This window comes from Malaya genurostris, chromosome 1 (genome assembly GCF_030247185.1).
Source record: "Malaya genurostris strain Urasoe2022 chromosome 1, Malgen_1.1, whole genome shotgun sequence".
Taxonomy (NCBI): domain Eukaryota; kingdom Metazoa; phylum Arthropoda; class Insecta; order Diptera; family Culicidae; genus Malaya; species Malaya genurostris.
In genome coordinates this window covers 71,555,269-71,579,051 of record NC_080570.1, presented here as the reverse complement: position 1 = coordinate 71,579,051, position 23,783 = coordinate 71,555,269, and the positions used below count along the sequence as shown (strand labels likewise).

Below are 23,783 nucleotides of genomic sequence, written 5' to 3'. Positions count from 1 at the left end.
AAGAACGAGCTTCCCGAAGTATTAACCAGTAAAACAGACGGTTTTGAGGCTACAAGTTACTCTATATATATGACCAGGTTCAACAAGTTTCCAATGACAACACGCTGAAAAATATATCGATGAATGTGAACCATAAAAACACGTTCAACGATGACAGCGAATCGTGAAATAAAACTAAAACATGGAAACGTATACAAAATTAAAAGAAAACTATTAAAATCCTTAAGTTTAAGCTTAAGTCCGTTCGTCATTAGCTTTTTGTATCTATACAAACTAATAATCGTCGATTAAAAATAATCAATCGAAGCAAACGTATTTCACTTGTAACGTTTGTATAATAACTTCACCGGGGAATTGGCTGAGGTTAATCCCATTCATCTAAGATGAAATTCACAGCTAGCCTTTCTTGACATTTCTAAAACAATTATGGGGATTAGTTACTATGGTTTAGTATAAATATAATTTTTCTCTTTTCATCAATATAAGGATTAGAAGTAGTTCAACACATTTCAATGAACAATGAACGTGAAATAAGGTATTCTACTGAATCTTGAAGAACAATACTACTAATTTTGCAAATCAAGATTAAATCTATGGTTCTCTTATCTTTATCCGAGTCGTTAAAAGATCATCCAATGATACCAAATACTCCTACAAACGCTATTAATTCCTTGCGTTTTCATTGATACGACTAAATACGTTAGGTACTCTTTAGTCACACACCACATTTCAAAAAAACACTTCATTTCTAACTCTATCAATTACTATCAATAGTTATCTTTTTAGACCAAAGAGAAGACGTTGGGCAGAGTCAATTAAAAGATAAAAAGATTACAAAATACGCATGTTTGGAGATTTATGACGTGTGTTATTGAGAAGATCGTTTTCGATTAATAGTTGTAAAGTTCACAGTATGTAAAATAATCATTTATACAAATTGTTTTGTTTTAATTTTAATTCCATGAATTTTATCTTCAGCCTGTTGGATATTTTCTTGCTCACAATACCCTTGGAAGTGAAATTCAAATGAAGCTCACAAGAAAAAGTATTATTGCTATTCGTGATACGGGACTCATACCGATAGCTTTGGTGATGGAGAAGTCTACAGCAAATCAGAAAATAATTTGTGAAGCTGGCGTAACTACTGAACACCCAATAATACAAGTTGACAGTCGTTATGTTTGATCCACCCCATTTGTTAAAAAATGCACGAAATGCACTTGATAAGTACAACGCTGTATTCGAAGACCAGATAGCCTCATTTCACCACATCAGGTTTCTTTTTGAATTTGATGTGGCATCCACATTGCGTTTATAACACAGACTAACAGACATGACAGTATGATTAATTTCTTATAAAAATAATTTTTCGTGATGCACTAGTTCCACCTATATTGTACTGCGCGAACTATTTACTATCTGTACACCCCTTGTGTTATGTACAAGTTTTTTTACTAGTTGGTTTCCCCTCGTTTGTCAACACCGATCAGCTGATTGCAGGGATGCCTGATTTCATCATAATATTTGAAAATGAATCGTCACAATAAACTATTGGATTACGTTGATAATATATTTAACTTTTTCGCGATGTTGAAAGGTTACCATTTGTTTGACTCAACGTTGTTCATCTAGACTATTTTTTTATTGTGTTTGTAGTTTGCACCCGAAATTAAGTGGCGGCAGACCAGAAGCAAGTAAATATTGTAACAAAACGGGTTCGATTTTGTATTGCGTTGGAGGATGAGAAGTAGGCACAATTATGTATATAGTTTTGGCAATATGTATTAAATATGTATCTTGCATGAAATTCGCATGGACGTATACAAATCAATACATTACAGGTAATTTTGTATGAATGGCAACTCTGTTGGTAAATGAAAAAAAAAACAGTCTAGATGACAGACAGTATGTTTTTGACAGGGTAACGTGGCGCCATCATGACACATGTGAGTACTGTCCCAAATAAAGGAATATTCGAAATGACCGTTAAAATGATTGAAGAATCTAATTTGAGTGTCCTGTCTGTTAGTCTGTGTTTATAAGGCCATTCAACCAAATACAAATTATAATACGGAATACTTCGACAAATTTTCAAGGACACATTTTGCATCGTGCGGTACACTGTCATGATACACTGTCAGAGTGACAATGTACTTTAACGAGTTTCCTATAAAACTAGCAACACTGAAGGGTAAGAACAAGTTCACCATAGTTACTGTTTATTATAGTGAAAAATAAATAAACAAACCGTTTTTATCTGATAATCAAGATCACAAGCAAAATGTAAGTTAAACAATAATCTAGAATGGTTAAGCCACCATGAATATACTACTAGCTGTATTGATATTTGTAGATTCGTGGGTGTTTGTGTTCATTTTTCATCTTTTGTGCTAGTGCCTGTGATATTTAGACTGATTGTTGCGGTTTAATACAGCAACGATAAACAAGTTTGTTTTGCACCGTAGCAACTAGCATAAAGCGTTTCCAGAAACGATCTCCTTCCACATTTTCAAACTATCGCAATGAAAGGGAGTAATTTGCTAGGCTTACTTGTTCAGGCTGTGAACCAAACATTGGCGGTTCGTTTGCATGGGACTTAGGGGTATTATTATTTGTGTTTGGTTCAACCACAGACTAACAGACAGGACACTCAAATTAGATTCTTCAATCATTTTAACGGTCATTTCGAATATTCCTTTATTTGGGACAGTACTCACATGTGTCATGATGGCGCCACGTTACCCTATCAAAAACATCCTGTCTGTCATCTAGACTGTGTTTATTTTTTCATTTACCAACAGAGTTGCCATTCATACAGAATTACCTGTAATGTATTGATTTGTTTACGTCCATGCGAATTTCATGCAGGATACAGGTTTAATACATATTGCCAAAACTATATACATAATTGTGCCTACTTCTCATCCTCCAACGGAATACAAAATCGAACCCGTTTTGTTACAATATTTACTTGCTTCTGGTCTGCCGCCATTTAATTTCGGGTGAAAACTACCAACACAATAAAAAATAGTCTTGATGAACAACGTTGAGTCAAATAAATGGTTATCTTCGCGAAAAAGTTAAATGTATTATCATCGTAATCCAATAATTTATTGTGTCGATTCATTCTCAAATATGTTGATGAAGTCAGGCATCCCTGCAAGCAGCTGATCGGTGTTGACAAACGAGGGGAAACCAACTAGTAAAAAAACTTTCACATAACACAAGGGGTGTACCGATAGTAAATAGTTCGCGCAGTACAATATAGGTGGAACTAGTGCATCACGAAAAATTATTTTTAAAAGAATTTACTCATACTGTCATGTCTGTTAGTCTGTGGTTCAACTTCCACCGTTTTCGAAAAAGAATGTTTCTATAGCAACACATACGTTAAGCGAATCATGTGCTATTGCCATTCGACATTATGTGGAAAAAGAATCATTACCAATAGCAGCACTACAATCTGCGTCTTTCATCGCACTCCACGATACTATTCGATACATTCAATTTGAAAGAACGTTGCGTGAATTCAATTGGCAAAGTAAATAGATATATTGTTTATTTCACACCAACATATCTAGACCAGATTTAAGAAGATCTATGCAAGCAGACCCTGTCAGCTTGGAGCGATCTTAATCTTCAGTTCAGCAACGCCATCGCACGGCATCACATTCAACATATCATGTCAATTGTATGAGTGCGCAGCCCTACTATTTTGGCGCGCACGAATTTGACATTTCTCTCCCCTACTTCTATGTATGAGATTCGATGCGGACTCGCCTGGTGGCGACATGCTCGCAAAAAAGGATGTTGCCAATGATTTGTTCGGAAAATGTGAGAGCTGGATATCTTGTTAATATGATGTCTTTGATGCAAGCTAACTTAATGAAAAAATCGTTCAAAGTTTCTATCAAGCTGTTCTAGTTTTCATGGGATTATATAACTGAATAACAGTTGTAATAACCACTTTTATTACTTCAGCTACTGATTACAGATATACAGGCTCGAACTAAATTTTTCAAAATCCTGTGTAAATTTCAAATTTGCTATACGTTGGAAACACTACTGCTACCTACTCCACTGTTCGCCGCGATCTTTCAAAACGTTCCATCAGTGTGTAGTTGTTTAAATGAACTGGTTTGCATTGATACTAATATCATAACACTTTTTTCACAATTTTCGGTTTTCCAACTGCTGTGGCAAGAAAATTTGTGCTATAGAAAAATAACCTTTGTTATCGTTCTGGAAGGTAGAGGAACGTTTTGAAATATTGAGGCTGTGACCGTGGCGAACAGTCGAGTAGGTGGCAGTAGTGAGCCCAACGTACAGCAAATTTAAAATTTACACAGGTATTTGAAATTTTTTGTTCGAGCCTGTTCATCTGTTATCTGTGGCTACATTTACAATATTTGTCTCTGCGTGTAGAGTGAAATCTGAGCAGATTTCTTGCTTTCACTCTGACAGGCTCCCTTTGATTTGCTGCTAGTATGCTTCCCGCTAATGTCAATCACCTGCTTGGCCCAGCTTCTCACGTTCATTCTGTCTGCAGCCTTAAGCGGCCCTTACACGTGACAATATTATTGTCAATCCAAAGTATTGTCAACACCATAAATTCAATTGGTTTGATAACTTGAGTCAGAGTTTATTGAGAGAAGAGGTCATAGCGGCCCTTACACGAGTCATTAAAAATGTCATTACTAAAAAATAATATCATTTTAATGAACGTGTATGGTGCAGTAATTACGAGTTTTATATCAAATTTGAAATACATCATTACTTAGTGATCATTAACAGTGACAAAAATAATTCTCGTGTAATGGCCGCTATTGCACATATTTGACCGTTTCTCTCTGGAGAGAAAATATTGTCGGATTGATAAGCAGTTTTGATTTTTTGACAATATTTTCGTCAATCCAATGAAGTTTCCATTACACTGTAACAATTATGAATAACTGGCAACACTAGTGTTGAGCCAGCTAACCATTTCTTTCTATAGTTTTATTCATTAGCACACTAGTAGTAGAAGGAGTAAGAACAAATATATCTTGTCGTTGTTAAACCTCGTGTTTCATTTTTGTTATTCCGACACTTCTTACATACACGATCAAAAGTGATGTCAATACTCCTTGTATTGACAATAATATTGTCTCGTGTAAAGTGGCCCTTTAAATTTATAGCTTTCGCAATAGAAACATTTTTTTGTTTGTAGAGCCAAGAGCTAATTCAGCTGCTAGAAGTTCTATATGGAAGATCTATAATAGAACATAAACTGGAACAAACGTATCCCCAGCAAGCCGTTCTAGTTTTATTTATTCGACCAGTTCTTCTGTCAATTTTAAAACTGGTCTACGATGCCGTTCTTTTTTTTTTGTATATTTGAAAAACTAGTAAAACACTGCTGGGGCTGCCAGTTTTTCTTGTTATAAAATTCAGATTTAAATTTTGTAACTGACATAAATTATGCATCTAGAACTAGAACACTACTGAATATGCCCTAAAAAACTCTCCTGAGCATGCAGTAAGTGAGAATGCATTAGTGAAAACGCTCACACTGATAAAAATCGACACATTGGGCTCGACACTAAAAATGCAAGTGTAAATCTCTTTAAATCTTATTTAAATGGAATCATATTAAAACCTATAGATATGACATTTGAATTCCATAAATTAAACAGCAGATATATTCCAAATGTTTTACTCTTATGATTCAATTGGCTTGTCACTTGAAACTTAATTGTCAGCAAAAATACATTTAAACTGATGAAATTTCTTAGATTTCAACAATTTTAGGCTTAAGTATCATGAAAAATACATTTTCTTATTAAATACATGCTGATTTGTTGTTGGAATGTCATCAATTAAAAATTAGGCTGCAAATAACACGTTAAATATGATTTATTCCACAGAAATATTCTATATAGGTTATTTATGTTTTTGAATACTGACGAAAATCCTTGTCGTGCAGTGTGATGTTGTTTGACGATCCACAATTTCATTGTTTGAAAACACAAACACATCGTATGGGTCATCGAAACAAAAATAAAACAGCAAGCAAATTTACCTTATTTTCCTACTGTTTTGATGCAATCACGAACATTCTCATTACTTTCCCAGTAAAAGCAAATCGAAACATCAGTAGCAATCAGTTGCACGAATACTTTTGCAGACATTTTAGACTTCTTATTCATATTTTTGCACTTAGTATTATCGCAATTGTCAGAGAATATAAAGATTATTGAAAAAACATATAAACATCGGTACGGCGACACTTAAAACTGACATGTTATGACATTGATCTAAGTCATAAAGTTACACACTTTAGTCTTATGTTCAAAGCATTCGACACCAACATGTCCACACTTAGGGCATATTCAGTAGTGTTCTAGTTCTAGATGCATAATTTATACCAGTTTTAAAATTTAAATCTGGATTTTATAACAAGAAAAACTGGCAACCCCAGCAGTGTTTTACTCCTGTTTTAAATATAGAAAAAAATAGAACGGCATCGTATGCCTGTTTTAAATTTGACAGAAGAACTGTTCGAATAAACAAAACTGAAACGGCTTGCTGGGGATACTTTGTTCTAGCTTCAGTTCTATTATAGATCTTCCATATAAAGCTTCTACCTGCTGAATTTGCTCTTAAGATTCAAATAAGATGACATGCGCATATGTCATATGACGACATACTTTATATTTATGCGTTAAACTTTTGAAACACAAATGGAGCATGCTTGATTGTTTAGTGCGACTAGAAATATGAAATTCATGTAGAGAAACACTTTTGAGAAAAGTTGTTGATTTTTAGCAGTGCATCATTAGATCCGTTTTATTACATAATTACCAAATTCGTACACTGCACGACCCCTCGAAAGTTAGCTCAAAAATTTGCTGTCAGTGTTCGTCTGTCAATTACTAAACCACGAATGGCTTCACGATCTGCACCCAAGCTGCTGCCAACACAAGCCAAAAAGAGTGAATGAAAGAACGTTCCATTCCGATCTGTACAGCCAAGTCAATAAAAAATTGAAAGCGAAGCGCTGTGCAGAAGCAGTTTATTTTTGACATGAATATTTGTGTTTGTAAACACGCCAAAAATCGATAATATTTTCAAAAAAGAAAAAAGGGTCCTGCCTGGCCAGCAGCAAATTCGTGAACTATTCATTCAGCTAGTTTTGCTGTAGGAGGAAGAGTGAGTGGGCCACGAAAATAGTGTGCAGTGACTAGATGTGACTTTTTTTTTGTTATTCGAAGGAGCTTCGTTTTCGAGGCCACCATCATCAGTTTCGTGATTTTGTGCTAGAATTTCTGGAGAAGAGATTTACCTAAAAAGCCTCGCAAGTTTTGTGTTTCTTCAAATTCCTTCTTCGTCATAGCAGACGCTGTCGATGTGCTGGCAAATATAGGTGGCGTATTCGCTTAGACTCGCGGATTCAGCAAAAGGGCATCGACCGACGACGAGATATTGAATGGGTTAAGTAGACCGCCCTAGAGCCCCCGGTCCAGTAGCGCGAATTACACTAACCAAGTACCACAATGGAACAACTGCAATTGCAAACGACAGAACTACCATTCTGTCGGCTATGCTTCACACAAGGCGTCGAGCTGTACGAAATCTTCCCGGGAGCTGGAAATGACAACGAATCTCTGCTAATCAAGATTATGGACTGTCTTACCGTGGCCGTGAGTAGATGTATTGTTATTTTTTCTTTAAACCCGTCGTTGGAATCATCCTGGAAAATAATTTATAACTTTCAGCACTAAGTAGATTAGGCATTAGTTTTCGGCTTGTTCCATGTATGTATAATACTAGCAACATTAACAGTTACACGAAATTGCTGAGCTGTGTTCTCGGTTAGAGATTTTTCATATACGAGCAAGCTATGAGCTCTATTTCGATATAACCGTTCTGCAGAAGATCAAAATTAACATAAAAAATTTTAACATTAAAATGCCTTACTCGTCACTATAAGGAACTGGGTGTCGAATAAAAAAAACTTGCCGCGTTAGATTCGTCTATCATAGTTTTGTGTGTTTATAACACAGTGATTTGTTGATAGTTTTATATCACGCGTTTTTTTTAGAACGGCCAATAAGCCACCTGTCAACTTCCACATTCGAAAAAAATTGCAAGCGAGCTATGAAAGACAGAGTATTAAATTTAACACCAGACGAAAGAGAAAACTTTTCTCTGCCGTTTACTATTATAACTTACTCTCAGCGAGTGCCGAGTCATTCGAAATTACTCTTCAAAGTGAATGTTGATGGATGGTTTATTGGCCGTTCTCAAAAAAGGTGTGATATATTCTAATGAAACAGCGTTCAAGTGTTTCCATAGTATTCTATTAAAAAGCAGTTTGAATGAGCACATGATTTCACTAGCTAATCCCTAACTTCATTCTCCAACACAGACGACGGCTTTGACCGTCGGTTCGCACTGTGAAATTGATTCAGTAACACTTCTATTTCTGTCGGTACGGGGAGGCTTCACATCAAACGTGAAAGAAATACCGCACCGTTCTGAACAATATGAACCTCCTTACACAAGTCGACTTTGCGCTGTGTGCGGATGTGCAGATGTCAAATGGGGCTATTGTACCAATAGTCATCTCATTAGTGGAGTCACCATGACATTTTTTATTTCAATCAATGAGTTGTGATAAAATCGAAAACAATATCTTAGCTTCGGCTCTAAGTAGTTCGAAAATTGTTCAATACTACTGTTATAGCGAAACGAAAACTCGAAGCGAATGGCCCTAATTTCATATTATTCTTGAATTCAATTGATCGAATAGAGACCACAGACCTCACTCTAACTAATGATTTTCGTAGTCGGTGGTCGTCTATATTGGACTCGAATCGGAGGATCGTAAATGGATGTAGTTCGCAAAAAAACACTTCGATATAATGATATTCATGGATATTTCTTAAACACGTACATCGTTCGTTAATGCCAAAAGCAATGGTTCGAACTGGATGTGAGGAATAGGTTCCAAAATTTATGTCTTATGTTAACAATATTCATGAAACACCTCAGTTTTCGGATAGAGTTTTTCGGAAATGAAAATATATGAAATATATTGCCATTCACTGTCAGCATATTCCATCTCATTCATTTGTTGCTATACCTTAATGAGTTTCCCAGAATTCATCGTCAGTTGCATAACCGTACCTACTCATTTGAAGTTTTGCTTGCTCAGTTTAAAGTGCCAAGTAGTCTACCTCATTATCTATTGGCTAGAACCAATTCAAATGTTTACGTGAACCTCATTTGAGAGACGCTCTCTCATTCAATTGAAAGAAATAATTGTCATTTCAAGTGAACAACTGGCAATGGTTAAACCAAAGATAAACTCAAGATAGAGTGGTCTGCGATTTCTCATGTATAATTTGAATAGGAACACGCTACATGCGTCGCAACTTCGCCAATGTTCGAAAAAGTATCATGTTACAGAAAGAACGCAATTTTGCTGCATATCCAGTGATTCTTAAAGTAAGAAAATAAAAATTACTTAGAATTGCTTTAGTTTTTTATTGTCTCATCCCATAAAGCATTAGTCAGTTGAAGCAAGAAATCATAATGCTCTGTAGTCGGTGTTGAACAGTCGTTCGCACCACACGCTTCCAGCTCTTGGCTCCTGGAAATTTTTTCTGGCTACCTAGAGTTTCATTGATTCAAGGCTTCAGTCTTTTTCAAGGCTACCTGAATCACTAACAGTCTTTTTAAAGACTAACAATTAGTCAGCCAGTTCTCAAGGCTATACAAAGAGTGATATTAGAGTGACTAAGAAATTAATCAGCCTTTTTACGGCTAGCTATTCAAATCGAACTAATCAGTCTTTATTAAGACTACCACAAAATCAGTCTTTATGAAGACTTTTCCAAACTAGGAGTCTAATCGAACACTAATTTAGCCTAGTTAATTTAATTTCATTCATTTCAAAAATGCCTGCGTCCAACCGGAAAGGCAACAAGCCTAAGGCTAAAAATAATTCAATACAGAATAAATCACAATCCGTTATTCAACATTTTTCTAATAACATTCACGATCTTAGGGCATATTCAGGAGTGTTCTAGTTCTAGATGCATAATTTATGTCAGTTTTAAAATTTAAATCTAGAAATTATAACAAAATAAACTGGCAGCCCAGCAGCGTTTTATCTGTGTTTCAAATATAGAAAAAATAGAACGGCAATGTATACCAGTTTTAAATTTGACAGTAGAACTGGTCGAATAAATAAAACTAAAACGGATTGCTGGGGATACGTTTGTTTCAGTTTCATTTACATTATAGACCACCCATATGAATCTTGCAGCTGCTGAATTTGCTCTTATAGAATCTGAATGTAAAAAGAAAAGACAACGGACGGATTTCCCTTCCGTTGATTCTATGCCGTCTAACAATATTTACGAGATTCTTCCTGAATCCGATTGTAGCGACATAGAAGAAAATTCTTCAAAAATTCCCAAAATGGACGCTTGTCGTTCTGAGAAGAAACATCAATCTATGCCACCAGTGACGGTGATGATTTCCGACTTCAAAGCATTCCGTACTGAGCTTTCTACTTTTCTCCCGGAAGTAAAAGTCTCATTTCAAATCGGATGGCAATTTGCAAATAATATTATATATATATATATATATATATATATATATATATATATATATATATATATATATATATATATATATATATATATATATATATATATATATATATATATATATATATATATATATAGAGAGAGAGAGAGAGAGAGAGAGAGAGAGAGAGAGAGAATTTCAAATTTAACAGTGATGTTAAATAATTATTTGAATATTTTAAATTGGAATGCTCGATCTTTGTATAATTTTATCAAAGTTCACAAAATTCATATTGCTATTGTGATAGAAACTTTTCTTAAATCAAATGTCAAATTGAAAAGTAATCCACATTATGTGGTTCGTCGATTTGACCGGTTTACTGGAATGGGTGGTGGAGTTGCCATTTTTGTCCAACGGCAAATTAAACATCGAATTTTACCTTCTTTCAATACTAAAGTTATTGAAAGCTTGGGAATCGTAGTTGAAACCATTCATGGAATTTATTTCATCGCTGGAGCATATTTGTCATTTCAATGCACCGGCGAAAATTGAATTTCTTTAAAGGCGATTTGCAAAAACTCACAAGATATCGATCGAAATTTTTCGTAATAGGGGACTTAAATGCTAAGCATGTCCAGTGGAATTGTAGGCAAAATAACAGTAATGGTAAAATACTTCATAATCAACTCTCAGCTTGTTACTTCACAATTCTTCATCCCAGTAATCCGACTTGTTTCTCTTCCGTGAGACAATTGATCTGGTTCTAACAGATCAAAGTCACATTTGTAGTGAACCGATTACACATGCTGACTTTGACTCAGATCATCTTCCTGTAACATTCAGACTTTCCAACGAAGCTATAATTAATCCAATTAGTTCTACATTCAACTATCATAGAGCTAATTGGTTGGATTACAGATCTCACATTGAAAATCATGTGGATCATAAAACTATTTTAGAAAATTCTGCGGACATCGACACAGCAATTGATAATTTGAATCATTACATTATCGAAGCTAGAAATCTTTCAGTTCCCAAAGCTCAAACTAAATTAAATTCTCCTATCATCGATGACAATCTTCAACTGCTCATTCGGTTGAAGAATGTTCGTCGACGACAATATCAACGTTCTCGTGATCCTGCTATGAAAAACATGGTTAAGGATTTACAAAACAGAAATTAAACATAGATTTACTCTTTTGCTAAATGAAAATTTCGCTAAAGTAGTTCAACAAATTAAACCATATTCTAAACCTTTCTGGAAACTTTCTAAGGTTCTTAAGAAACCTCAGAAACCAATTCCTGCTCTCAAAGGAAATCAAATACTTCTTACAAATGGCGAAAAAGCCCAAAAACTTGCTCAGCAGCTCGAGAGTGTCCAAAATTTTAATTTGAACGTTGTGAGTCCTATGGAAAATGAAGTCTCACTGAAATATGATCATATTTCAACCCAAGTGTTATCACAAGATGACATTATTGAGACGAATTTTGATGAAATAAGTCAATTATTAGGAAACTCAAAAACATGAATGCTCCTGGTAATGATGGAATTTTGATTATTTTTATTAAAAATCTTCCCGATGTTGCCTTGAGACTCCTCGTTAAAATTTTCAACAAGTGTTTTTCATTAGCTTACTATCCAAAGAGATGAAAAAACGCTAAAGTAATTCCTACCCTCAAACCTGATAAAAACCCAGCAGAAACATCAAGTTATCGACCAATTAGCTTACTTTCTTCTATTAGTAAACTTTTTGAAAAAATTGTCTTGTTGAGAATGATGTTTCATATAAATGAAAATTCAATTTTTTTACCAGAGCAGTTCAGATTTCGTCATGAACATTCAACTACTCATCAACTTGTAAGAGTAACGAACATGATAAAAGCAAATAAATCTTCTGGGCTATCCACTGGAGTTGCTCTTCTAGACATAGAAAAAGCATTCGACAGTATTTTGCACAAAGGTTTAATAGCAAAAATGTCTGATTTCCAGTTTCCTATTTATTTGATCAAAATGATTCAAACTTATTTAACTGATAGTTCTCTTCAGGTTAGCTATCAGAATTGTAAATCTGAATTGCTACCCGTACGAGCCGGTGTTCCGTAGGATTCGAGCGTAGCTCCAATCTTGTATAATATTTTCACTTCTGATCTTCCAAATCTACCCGTTGGTTGTCAGAAATCGCTATTCTGTGACGACACAAGTCTGTTAGCCACAGGTAGAAATCTAAGAGTGATCTGCAGTCGCCTACAAAGAAGTTTAAATATTTTCAGTGATTTTCTGTCAAAATGGAAAATTAAACCAAATGCAGCAAAAACGCAATTAATTATCTTTCTCATAAGCCAAGAGCTTCTTTTCTTAAACCAAACAATAATCACATTCTCAAATTGAATGGCTTGGAATTGACATGGTCTGATCAAGCTAAATACTTAGGTTTAACGTATGACAAAAAACTCATTTTCAAGGATCACATTGAAGGAATCCAGGCGAAGTGTAATAAATATATTAAATGTTTATATCCTCTTATAAACAGAAATTCTAAGCTCTGTCTAAAAAAAACAAATTGTTAATTTATAAACAAATTTTCAGACCAGCCATGCTTTATGCAGTACCAATTTGGTCAAGTTGTTGTTCCACCAGGAAGAAAACGCTTCAAAGGATTCAGAATAAAATTCTGAAAATGATTTTGAAGCGTCCTCCCTGGTTTAGTACAAATGAGTTACACAGACTCACAAATATAGAACCATTAGATGTAATGTCACATAATATTATAAGCAAATTTCGACAATAATCGATGCAATCTTCAATTGAATCGATTCGCTCTCTGTATTAGTATATAAGTTCCTTTTCCCCATTACACAATACAGGTAGGTTTATAATTTTCCCTACACAAAAATCTCAGAATTGAGGAAGCAAATGATGTCCTCATGATAACAACCAAATCATATATATAATAGGGCTGAAAAGTCACCACTTGTGTCTGAACACTCAATTTAAATCTTAATAATTTAATTTTAACTCATATTCCAATAAATAGTTATTTTTAAAAAAATGATGCTCTGCATGTAAGCATATGTTTGCTTCCTCTCCAACTTGTATTGTTTCCATGGCATTTTGCTGGAGTTAGTCGGCGCATAATAACAAAGGGATAATAAAATTACATTATTACTGAGCCTACTGGTTCACGATTACTGACCCAACATTTTCAATGGATCGTATGGGACATTGTAATCTTGAGTTTATCTTTAGTTAAACTGAGTTTCGATTGAAACATAAGCGAATGAAGAAATGAATGCTGTCCATTTGGTACGTTAGAGAATTTTGTGTGTTTTAGAGTGTGAATTTTACTGCCACATTCAGTTTCAATTAAATAGAATTCAATGTTACTCAACTGTCATCATATGGAGATCAGTTAGCTTTGACATACTGTCGCAACTTTTTCTTCCAGCTACCAAACAAGATATCCATGGGTGTATGTGTTTAACCTATCTCATGCACCATTCAAGTCTGGCAACGGTTTACAGAAAAAGGTGTTTCCATGTGTGTGCAAAAAACTTCAGACCAGGGCTCAGGGAGGTGCTAACTCCATCGAATTCGGATTACTCATTTCATATACAGAGCAAATCGTGTTCCGTAGTCATCGTTCCATCGACCGACCCCGCCTCGATGTAATGTTTGCATCAGATGGATTCAAACATTACATAAGAACTTTCGGTCTCTTGTAAATGTCTAATTAATCGACGCGTATTCAGTTCAACATTTTCCGATCTTACCAATACTATAGTTTACAGCCAATGCCCTATTTCTTATCATTCATATCCAAATATTCAGTATTCGTAACCAGCCAATCACACTCTTGGGACATAGCATGATATTGAATACATTTGAATATTTTTCCTATAGACGTTGCAACATAATACACTAATAATGAGAATTAAACAATTATGTATTCCCAAACCGTTTATTTTTACACATAAAACGTATCTTTCTTTATACGTCGAATTAATTAAGGATCAGATGCAAAATGCTAATCTATGAATAATGCAGGGAATGTTACAGACAGTTTTTATCAACACAAGCGGACGTCTGAATAAATTAAAGGCAATTTAAAATAACATTAAGGCGTTTAAAAATACTTCAGTAATAGAACGTCAAGCCGAAATGCTTGTCCTACACTCAAGTCTCTTTATGCGATTTTTTGTGTGGATTTTATATCTGAATTTTCAAAGTTATGCGGAGTTTTGATGCGAACTTTGAATATTATGAGATTTTTTATGCGAATTTTCAAAGTATGCAATTTTGCCTTTCTCATTTAAAAAGGGTATACAATCACTTGAAAAATCAACTTAAAATCGGTAACTTTTTGCCGAATTTTCAACACATATCATGCAATGTAAAACGGATTTTAGAAAACTACACATATTCACAAAACGAATGGAGAAAATTCCAACCTGCTTTGGTTTTATTCCACGAAAAAAGGGTCAAATGTTCCGGCTGACCGGAATTATGAGCACCTTCTAAAACACTGCACAATCCGTCGAGTCCACCAGAAATTACCCTTGAACGATTTGTGTAGGCAGCAAGTGGATAAGTGATACAAAATTATGTTTTGCCTATAAGGAAACAAAAAGTTTTTAGTGGTTCTAATGTTTTAAAAACTTCAGCACCTGTACCTCAATCCATTCGATGAACTCTACAAGATTTTGATTTGATTAATAAAAAGACATTTACTGAAAATTTGATCAACTGTTTGACAGTTAGTTTTCACGACAATCAGTATTTACAGAAGTTCGGTTATTGGAATAATATTTTACCATACGGACGGTATGGGTTTTACCGTACTCGGCGACTATTCAGATTTACCGTATGAATTGTATATCTATTTACAGAATCTGATCGTCCGGTAAAAATTTGCGTAATTTTTGTAAAATGACGTTCATATACCAAAATATCGGTAATTTCTATCGATTACCGAAAGTTTTCGTCAAAAAAATTACCGAACAACGGAATTGAATCTTAGTGTGTAAAGTGTGTTAACAAATTTACATCGTCACTTATAGCGGTGAAACAAAATCCGTAAAAAAATTCTAAACGGGCCTAAACTTAAACCCATCGGTAGCTAATACCAGTAAGCAGAAAACAGACCAATTTCACCTACCCTGGTTCACGGTTTCCGGTTCCGGAAGCACCTGAAGTAGTGGTCATATATTCCAAAATGGATCTCACTCACTTTTCTCAGGTGGTTTGACCAATTTCCACAAACTTAGAAAAAATGAAAATGGTCTCGTGATCCCATACGGAATTTGGGAATTCCATCCGGATCCGTTTTCTGGTTCCGGAGTTTTAGGGTAAAATGTGTTAAATATTGTACACCGTCCCTTAAAGCGGCGAAACAAAAACCATAAAAAATGTTCTAAACTAGACTCAAAACTACAGAAATCGATAGTCATTAGCAGTAGGCAGTGGTGGTAAATTGCGAATCGAACGCCGATACTTCTGCAAATTTACTCAAAAAGGTTCACCGAGCGTAAGCATGCGATAGGTTCGAAAATTATTTCCTCGGTTAATGCGAAGGTGTTCTGTGCTCGGTGTTCGGCGAAGCAATCTGTTTCGAACCGTTCGGTTGGCGGGCCATCGGCGAGGGTCGAGTAAACTGCGTTCGATACGATGCTTTGTTGCACTAACTTTTCTCAGAGATGACTGAACCGAATTTCACAAACTTAGATTCAAATGAAAGGTCTTGAGGTCCCATAAAAATTTCCTGAATATTATTTCGATCTGACTGCCGGTTCGGGAGATATGGGGTAAAATGTGCAAAAAAAAGAAAATATGTGTTCTAACTCATGTTCTCATAAATGGCGCGACCGATTTTCACAAACTTAGGTTTAAATGAAAGATCCTGTAGTCCCATACGTAATTCCTGTATTTCATGCGGATCCGACTTCCGCATCCGGAAATATAGGGTAAAGTGGGTTAAAAATTGTATACCATCACTGAAAATGGGGAAAACCTTAAACAATTTTCTAAATCGACCTGATAGTTTTTATCAGTAGGCGGTCAAACAAACCGATTTCGGTTATTCTTTTAAGAATCAAAGAAAATTATTTTGAAGAATACCACAGTATTATATATGATAGTATGATTGATATGAGAAAGGCATCATTACACCACTAGGTGGATTAAAACAGGGTTTTCAATTGGGTATTTGTTTCTGCATATAGTTTATAGTAGCAAGCTAACCTTTCGTCGTTAATTCGGTCTAGTGATAAAGGCTAGTAAATAGCACACTACCATTTTATATAATTATTTTATTTAATGCTTACACAATATTCTGTTCGTCATAGATGATTAGTTCGAGACGCCCGAAGGCCGCGAGTGCGCCGACGACCCGCCGACGGAAGCGTCGGCCACTGCGGGGGGGGGGCAGCGCCCCCGCAGAAATCACCTCTGTCTAGTTGCGTGCGTTTGCCGGATTACCCAAAGCTAGGGGCTATCCCTCAGTTAAGTCCGAACGAGCGGCAGCGAGGTCGGACAGCAGGTTATTAAAAACGATGAGGCGTAGCCGCATTAGACCTTTCAAAATCGCAGTAAATTAGAACAAATTCTATTAAGCGGCATGTTGATCTGTTATGCCAAATAACTATTATGCCACATAACCATCATGCCAAACGATATTATACCAATAATACTGTTTTAGCGACTAATGCATTCGAGTGTATGGTTTTCTGGACTTTGGTATATTCTGGGATTTTTTTTTCTGGATATCTTACTTTCTTGTATTTCTGGAGATTAGTACTTTCTGGGCAATAAATTTCTGGGGAAAAAGCTTCGGTTTTTTATGTTCTGGAGAATGGTTTTCGGGGAAATGTTATAGAACCATCCGGAGAAATGTAAATCACGCAAATGAAAAGCGAGAAATCAGCCAGCTGAACACGAACCCACACCTGCTCGACGCAACGTCCCGGTGTGCTCTCAACCAGTTGAGCTTTTAAACGACGGTGAACCGCGATGAGCATTCCGCCTCCTATGCTCTTCGAACTGTTATGGGAGCTACGATCGGTACAGAAAATTTCATAATTTGACCCATATCCCATTTTAATGACTGTAATTGATGCCAAAGATGAGGTGGTTTTATACCTACTGGAGAGCAAGTTTGACATTCAGAGTAAAATCATACAACAAGAGAAGGCGCTGACTTAGAAAACAAAAGCCAAACAGGAGGCGATAAATAAATGAAACTGAAATTATAAAGATTAAATCAGATCATCCTAATGTGGTCTACTTTATGATTCTTCTTACCGATCTTGAACCGAAAAAAAATGTCTTCGCTGAAATCTGTTGAACTTCTTTCAAAAACACTAAATTGTGGGCAATTTTATTTTCCCTTTTACATTTTCCGTATATCAGAGAATATATATTTACTAAGGACATCGAAAAAGATGGGAAAATTAAAATGAAATCGTTTTCATGGGGTTTCTCAAAGTGACGTGTTGTATGCGGAATTATTAATTGTGTTTATATGACAAACTTATGCAGATTATTCGCGCGTTTTGATTTCCAAATTTTTCGTAACAACCCTGAAAGACCTTTTTACTATAAACGAAAAACTACTTTGCATAAAGTCTAGTTCCTGTGTCATCTCACGTGAGGTGACGCCAACCAGAGAGAAGATTTTGTTTGGTTCATTTTTGACATTGCATAAACACCAAAGGTAGTGTTCTGTATTCAGCTTCACATATGACTGATGTAACGTTTTAATTATCTAGATAACATTCGACGATGACTACAACTCGTACATATGCGCCAAGTGCGTTACTTCGGTGGAGGAGTTTTACGATTACAAGGAAAAATGCAAGGAAAACGACGCACTACTACGCGAGAAGCGAAAAGCGGTCGACCAGACCGCAATTTACAACGTGGTCAACATGCAACCGGAAGAGGAGGTATCCAACAGTAATGGTAGTAACGGAGCTTCCCAGGATTTAGCCACAATCGAAGATCAACAGATGACACTCGAACATCGTATCAGTATAGAGGGCGGAGCACCGCTCAACGGGAACATTATCGAATTTAAGAAACAATTGTTTACTGCTTCTCCCGACCAACTTGGTATTTGGATTTGCGTGGCATCCGGCAGTGACATTCAATGCCCGGCAATGATTCAGGTTGACGAAAATGTTCAGGTTTGTAACGAATCATGCGATATTGGATATCCTGTTAGTTAACGTGAATTCTTTCATGCTCATTCTCTAGGTTGTAGCGGAAATCGGACAACACAACCATGGACTTCCAGTGTCAGTAACGGATAATCCACCGCAAGATACTAAGCCGCCGATGCCCACTCCACCGCAACAGCAACAACCGCAGCAGCAGCCTCAGGTACAGCAACAACAAACAGTTGTTTCTCAACCAACGAAAACTCCTGGAACATCCGGCACAAACACCACATCAAGTGGTGCTAGCAAGAAGCGCAAAACAAAGGATCAACCTAGCAAAAGAAAAATTTCTAACGACATCCTTGTAGGCGACGGTTGGCTGGTCGATGTTGAAAGCCAGAAGCGTCATCACTATCAGCTCGTTACGAAGGATGGCTACCAGACGTTTCTGATTTTCAATGGCTATCGCTTCCGTACACAGCAGAAGATTCGCAACGGAATTGCATCATGGAAATGCGCTTGGAATGGGCGTAAAGGATGCCAGGCAATTCTGCATATTACCGAGGACTATCAAAAAGTAAAGGAAGTCGGCAATCCGCACAATCACGAACCATCGTTGCGCGATCGAATGATATCTGGCAAGCCGACTAACGGCAGCGATGGCGTTCTCATGGGTTCCGATGGTGAAGAAAGTTTGCATGCTGGCACTGAACTGCAGCAAATTACACTCACGGCTGCAGTCGGTAAGTTTCCTGTGCAGTTTCAAATATGATAAGGTTGTAAAAAGTAACATATCTTGCAGGTGGCAGCAGCAGCAACAGTATCAATACACACTCGGTAGTCGGTGCGACACTGGGTAATGCAGCCACGGCTACCGTTACTGGTGGTGGCGCTTCCTCGTCCGTAGGAACCAGTAACACAATAGGTAATCTCGACTCCGTCACGAGCACTGCGGTCAGTCATAGCTCGTCACTAGATCATTTGTCTACGGCAGAGATTGTGGACTTTGTTCAGCAGAACAGTAGCGGTAGCGATCAACTGGTAACAACCGTCGTGGATGCTGATGTACACCATGCGGCCGTGGTTGGCGGTGTCGTCGTCGATGATGACGTAGGCAAGGACGATATGCCAATGGACATTGAAGAAATTATTCGTCCCCACGTAGTTCTCCATTCGACTAACGAATAGAAGCAAAATGACAGCAAAACAATGGAAACATTAGGTTTAAGAAATCAGTGCGGATATTCTCAACCCTAAAATATATATTATATATATTTTTAAATTGTGTAGCAACGTGAGCGCAGGATCCTAGGGGTTTTAAGCAAGAAGACTAGCTTGTAAGATCTACGATTATGAATAAACTTAAGGCGACGGAGCGCATTATGAGCTAAACATAATTGGTAAGTATATTTAGGCCTCTTTGTGTAAATTGCCAAACTTAATAAACAGTAATAAATAATAGTGTTTTTGGTCATCAATCGAAAGAACCTTATATCAGTTGGATGCTAGCACAACATTTCTAGGGAACTATTGAGCTCAAACTGATTGGATCAGTGATAAACTACGGATGATTAAATTTTTATTCATATTTTACTTCAATGATGCTAACTTTGTATGGTTCTGTTAGGATAATAATTTTATTTTAATTCGAATCGTCAAATTATGGCATCACTAAATTGCTTTAAATTGATCAACATTTGATATCGAGATACGTTTTCACAGTTTTTTCCGGTGTCTCTTTAACTGGTTAATTCCTTAATCTTACCTTCGAATTGATATTTCCACCGCATATAGGCGACCGTCATTCGGTCCCAAACATTATCTACAGAATCCATCGCAGGTCTTACATCGAGTAGTGCAAACTTGTACTTATCATCGACCATGCCGCCATCGTAGTAATCGATAATGTAGCGTACATCTTTGCCGCAGCGGTCCACTATCCAGTCATGCCTATCAAATGGCAATTCATAGCCCATCCAGCTGCGAATGCGCGCTCGAGGACTGTATTCTGTTGCTTTACCACCAAAACTTTTCAATTTGGGATTGCCACATTCACGTGCATGCAACGCCTCCCATTTCAGTACTTCTTGCCATGCCTGTTCATTGTTGGCATTGTGAATTTTAATGATATCGTCCATGTCCTTTGGTTGAATGTCATCTTTTTGCCAACGCCAACCCTTACGAAGCATAGCATTCCAAAACATCTGCTGGCTGGGGTAAACCCAGAATTCCTGGCGCCCATCTTCAGTTACTTTCGGGATAGTTGAGACTTGACGTTCTTTGGGAAGTGGAAATGGTTGATCCGGCGCTGGATTCTGATTCATTGGTGGCATCTAAAAATAACAATAGATTTTCGTTTAGAACGTCACTGGAGAGAAGTTTACGGGTCCTACCATATTAAGCGGATTAATATCGGATTCATCATGTTTCACAGGACACTCTGATACTAGAACCGGTTTGTCTTTAGGTGGTAGCTGTTTCTGATGCATTGGACATTCTGGTGGGGGACTAATTCCTACCGATTTACTATCATTGCTACTAATGGGAGGATGTCCTTTAGGGAGAACTCCTGCTTCGGCATGTACTATATTGGATGCCATGAACTCTGCGGCTGACACGGTATTGCCCATTGCTGCAAATATAGAACAACTTGGAGATTTAAAGTTCAAAATGCAAGACGTTATATTACATAATTTTTGTTTAAGAATAAATTCAATGTTTTATTTTAATTAACATGTACCTGCTATTAGGCTCAGGCAAACCTGGCTAATTTTTACGATTTGTTTCCAAAAATCTGAAAAATTTTGTCAAAGAGCTAGCCCAAAAATTCCAGTTTTCCGCGATAGAATCGATGTTTTCTTTTACATTTTACTCGTGTGATCGTGCCTGACACATTCGTGCAGGGTTGCCAGGTTATGCTAAAGATCTGCGATGTGCCCCCTAGATATGAAATTTGTAACTAATATACACTATTAAAAATAAACGCTACAGAACCACGTAACACATATCGGTGAATTTTTCAGAAGACCGCATCCGAATATTGAATATTGCGGTATTTAAATACTTTCCACCTGAATTCGGGGTTTCGTTCAGTAAGCAGTTTCCAAAGACATTGACAAAAATGTATTGAAAGGTGAGTTATATCATAAATCAAATAAATCTAGATTTTCCACTGGACGGCGACACTGATAGCGATTCACGCGTGAGAAACAGGTGCACTTTTTTCCATTAGCTACTGTCACAAATCAAATAAACATAGATTTCCCAGTGTAATAGCATAAATCAAATAAACATAGATTTCCCAGTGTAATAGTAATGTAGATGAGCAACCCGTGACAGCAAAAGCACCGTCTGGTGAAGAATGGGTGCGTAAATGCTCCTAAAATGCATGCATAAAGTTGCCTGCGCATTTAACACAACCACAACCACATCACTATTACACGGGGAAATCGTATTTTATTTATGGTTATATCTACTCCGGCTGTGAACCATTTCGCGAATGATTTTAATTTTGGATGAAATTTGACAGCTCGATAGTGATTTTTTATCGAATATCGATTAGCTGAATTTAACTAAAACTATGGCCCATTTCGTTTAACAGATGAAAAGTTTTTTGGGTTTGTTTTGCGTGTTTTTATAATTGTAATTAGAAAACGTAAAAACTTCAGGAAAAACTTTGTTCTACAATATATTTAAACTTTTTGGGTATTTTCTTATACTGAAAGTACTTTAAATAAAAGTGAAACTCTGTATCGAATTTTCATTACGACCAAAGTTCTAATTACAGAGAATATATTATTACAGTATTGTTCGACAATTTCTTCGGGTCATTTTAAAAGATGACAGCTTAATTTATTATTCTCTGCAAACATTTTTTTTCTGTTCCATTGCGGACAAAAAGTAAGAAGATCTCAACACCTAGAAAATCTGTAAAAAAAACAAGCTAAGTGAATGTGCTGCGTCAAGTGTAGAAAGTAATTTCAAAAATAATATTCTCACGCACATTACATTTATTTGTTCGTCATCACATTCAAGATAAGACATAATCAGCAATATTACGCCACAATACTCGGTTTAAAATCATTTTCAGATCTCCTAAATTAATCAAACGGGATTGGTTTCTTCTATCGAGCCGGAAACTAGATAATCCCTTATTAGAAAATTACAGCATTCAAATTGTAATCTTGCTGCAAAACAAAGATTTTACAACTATCGGTTTAAGATATAAGTTGGCAAAAATCGAATCAAATAGAAATCTAATTGTTTTATATAGATTTCGATATTTGCTGCCCATCGAAGCTTTCACTCCTACTCTTTTTTCCGATCGCTCTCCTGCAGATCAACGTTATTCTCTATTCTATCAGTTTCCATCACTGTTCCTTCTCATCAGGCTTTAGTTTTCTTATCAGCTGAGCAAAACGAAGGGGTTTTAAGTATCTGGTGACTGTTTGGCACGTTTACAGTACTCGCATACTTAAAACGTTGTGCACGTTTCCTGCATAACAACGTGGTGGCTGGAATTCAAATCCACCCAACTTTATTTTGCGATAACACGTTTCAGTCGCAGGTCTTTGCTACCTCGCCTTGCCTCTTCAATTTTTTGATAGTCAGCACAATAGAAAAAGTAAATACCGATAACGGGTGAGAAAGACTGCACAACAAGCAAACGATTTGAGTGGACTTTCTTACTAGCTACTTGCGTTCAATTTCTAAGGCTCATAAATAAAGATTTTCCTAACTGCAGAAAAATAAAATTCTGTAGGGTGGATCAGAAAAGGAAACATTTCTTGAAACATCTGATTTAAACCGGAATTTCACCGCTACAGTAAAAAACAAAATATCATACCTGACTCTTACCAGTATGTGATTGTATTCAAATTGCTATGGAATTGTTGGTGTCTTGAAGATCAAAATGAATTTTTATGAAACATTTTCTATGACGATTACAAATTTCGAGGTTTACCCAGAAGATAAGTTTGGAATTCCAATTAATGTTTAGAATTTAAAATTGATTCTATTATGGTGTATCAATCCATATCAAATCATCA

At 36.3% G+C, this 23,783-nt stretch overlaps 2 protein-coding genes across 3 annotated transcripts; one reads left to right on the top strand and one right to left on the bottom strand.

Moving 5' to 3' along the window:
• The first annotated feature begins 6,916 nt into the window (after nt 1-6,916).
• On the top strand, nt 6,917-20,194 carry LOC131440414 (uncharacterized). The gene is made up of 4 exons (XM_058611682.1): nt 6,917-7,682; nt 18,346-18,762; nt 18,833-19,478; nt 19,538-20,194. Exons 1-4 carry the CDS (start codon nt 7,536-7,538, stop codon nt 19,921-19,923), a joined length of 1,596 nt encoding a protein of 531 aa, XP_058467665.1. The 5' UTR covers nt 6,917-7,535; the 3' UTR covers nt 19,924-20,194.
• Nucleotides 20,195-20,323: 129 nt separating this feature from the next.
• On the bottom strand, nt 20,324-21,646 carry LOC131440421 (holocytochrome c-type synthase). Of its 2 annotated transcripts, none has more exons than XM_058611690.1 (3): nt 21,476-21,646; nt 21,129-21,384; nt 20,324-21,068 (listed from the first exon to the last, which is right to left on the bottom strand). In XM_058611690.1, the coding sequence occupies exons 2-3, from the start codon at nt 21,363-21,365 to the stop codon at nt 20,475-20,477; spliced, it is 831 nt and encodes a 276-aa protein (XP_058467673.1). In that variant the 5' UTR covers nt 21,366-21,384; nt 21,476-21,646; the 3' UTR covers nt 20,324-20,474. The 2 variants fall into 2 exon arrangements, with proteins under 2 accessions (XP_058467673.1, XP_058467672.1); XM_058611689.1 differs by having other exon boundaries at nt 21,129-21,367; nt 21,476-21,645.
• Nucleotides 21,647-23,783: the final 2,137 nt, after the last annotated feature.

What these genes read in the sequence shown, in the direction of transcription:
- LOC131440421 (XM_058611690.1), bottom strand. Translation starts at nt 21,365, where the DNA reads ATGGGCAATACCGTGTCAGCCGCAGAGTTCATGGCATCCAATATAGTA. An exon ending in ATATTAATCCGCTTAATATG is followed by an intron (nt 21,069 to 21,128) that starts GTAGGACCCGTA and finishes TGTTATTTTTAG; the next exon opens with ATGCCACCAATGAATCAGAA.
- LOC131440414 (XM_058611682.1), top strand. Translation starts at nt 7,536, where the DNA reads ATGGAACAACTGCAATTGCAAACGACAGAACTACCATTCTGTCGGCTA. An exon ending in TGGACTGTCTTACCGTGGCC is followed by an intron (nt 7,683 to 18,345) that starts GTGAGTAGATGT and finishes TTAATTATCTAG; the next exon opens with ATAACATTCGACGATGACTA. An exon ending in AGGTTGACGAAAATGTTCAG is followed by an intron (nt 18,763 to 18,832) that starts GTTTGTAACGAA and finishes CTCATTCTCTAG; the next exon opens with GTTGTAGCGGAAATCGGACA.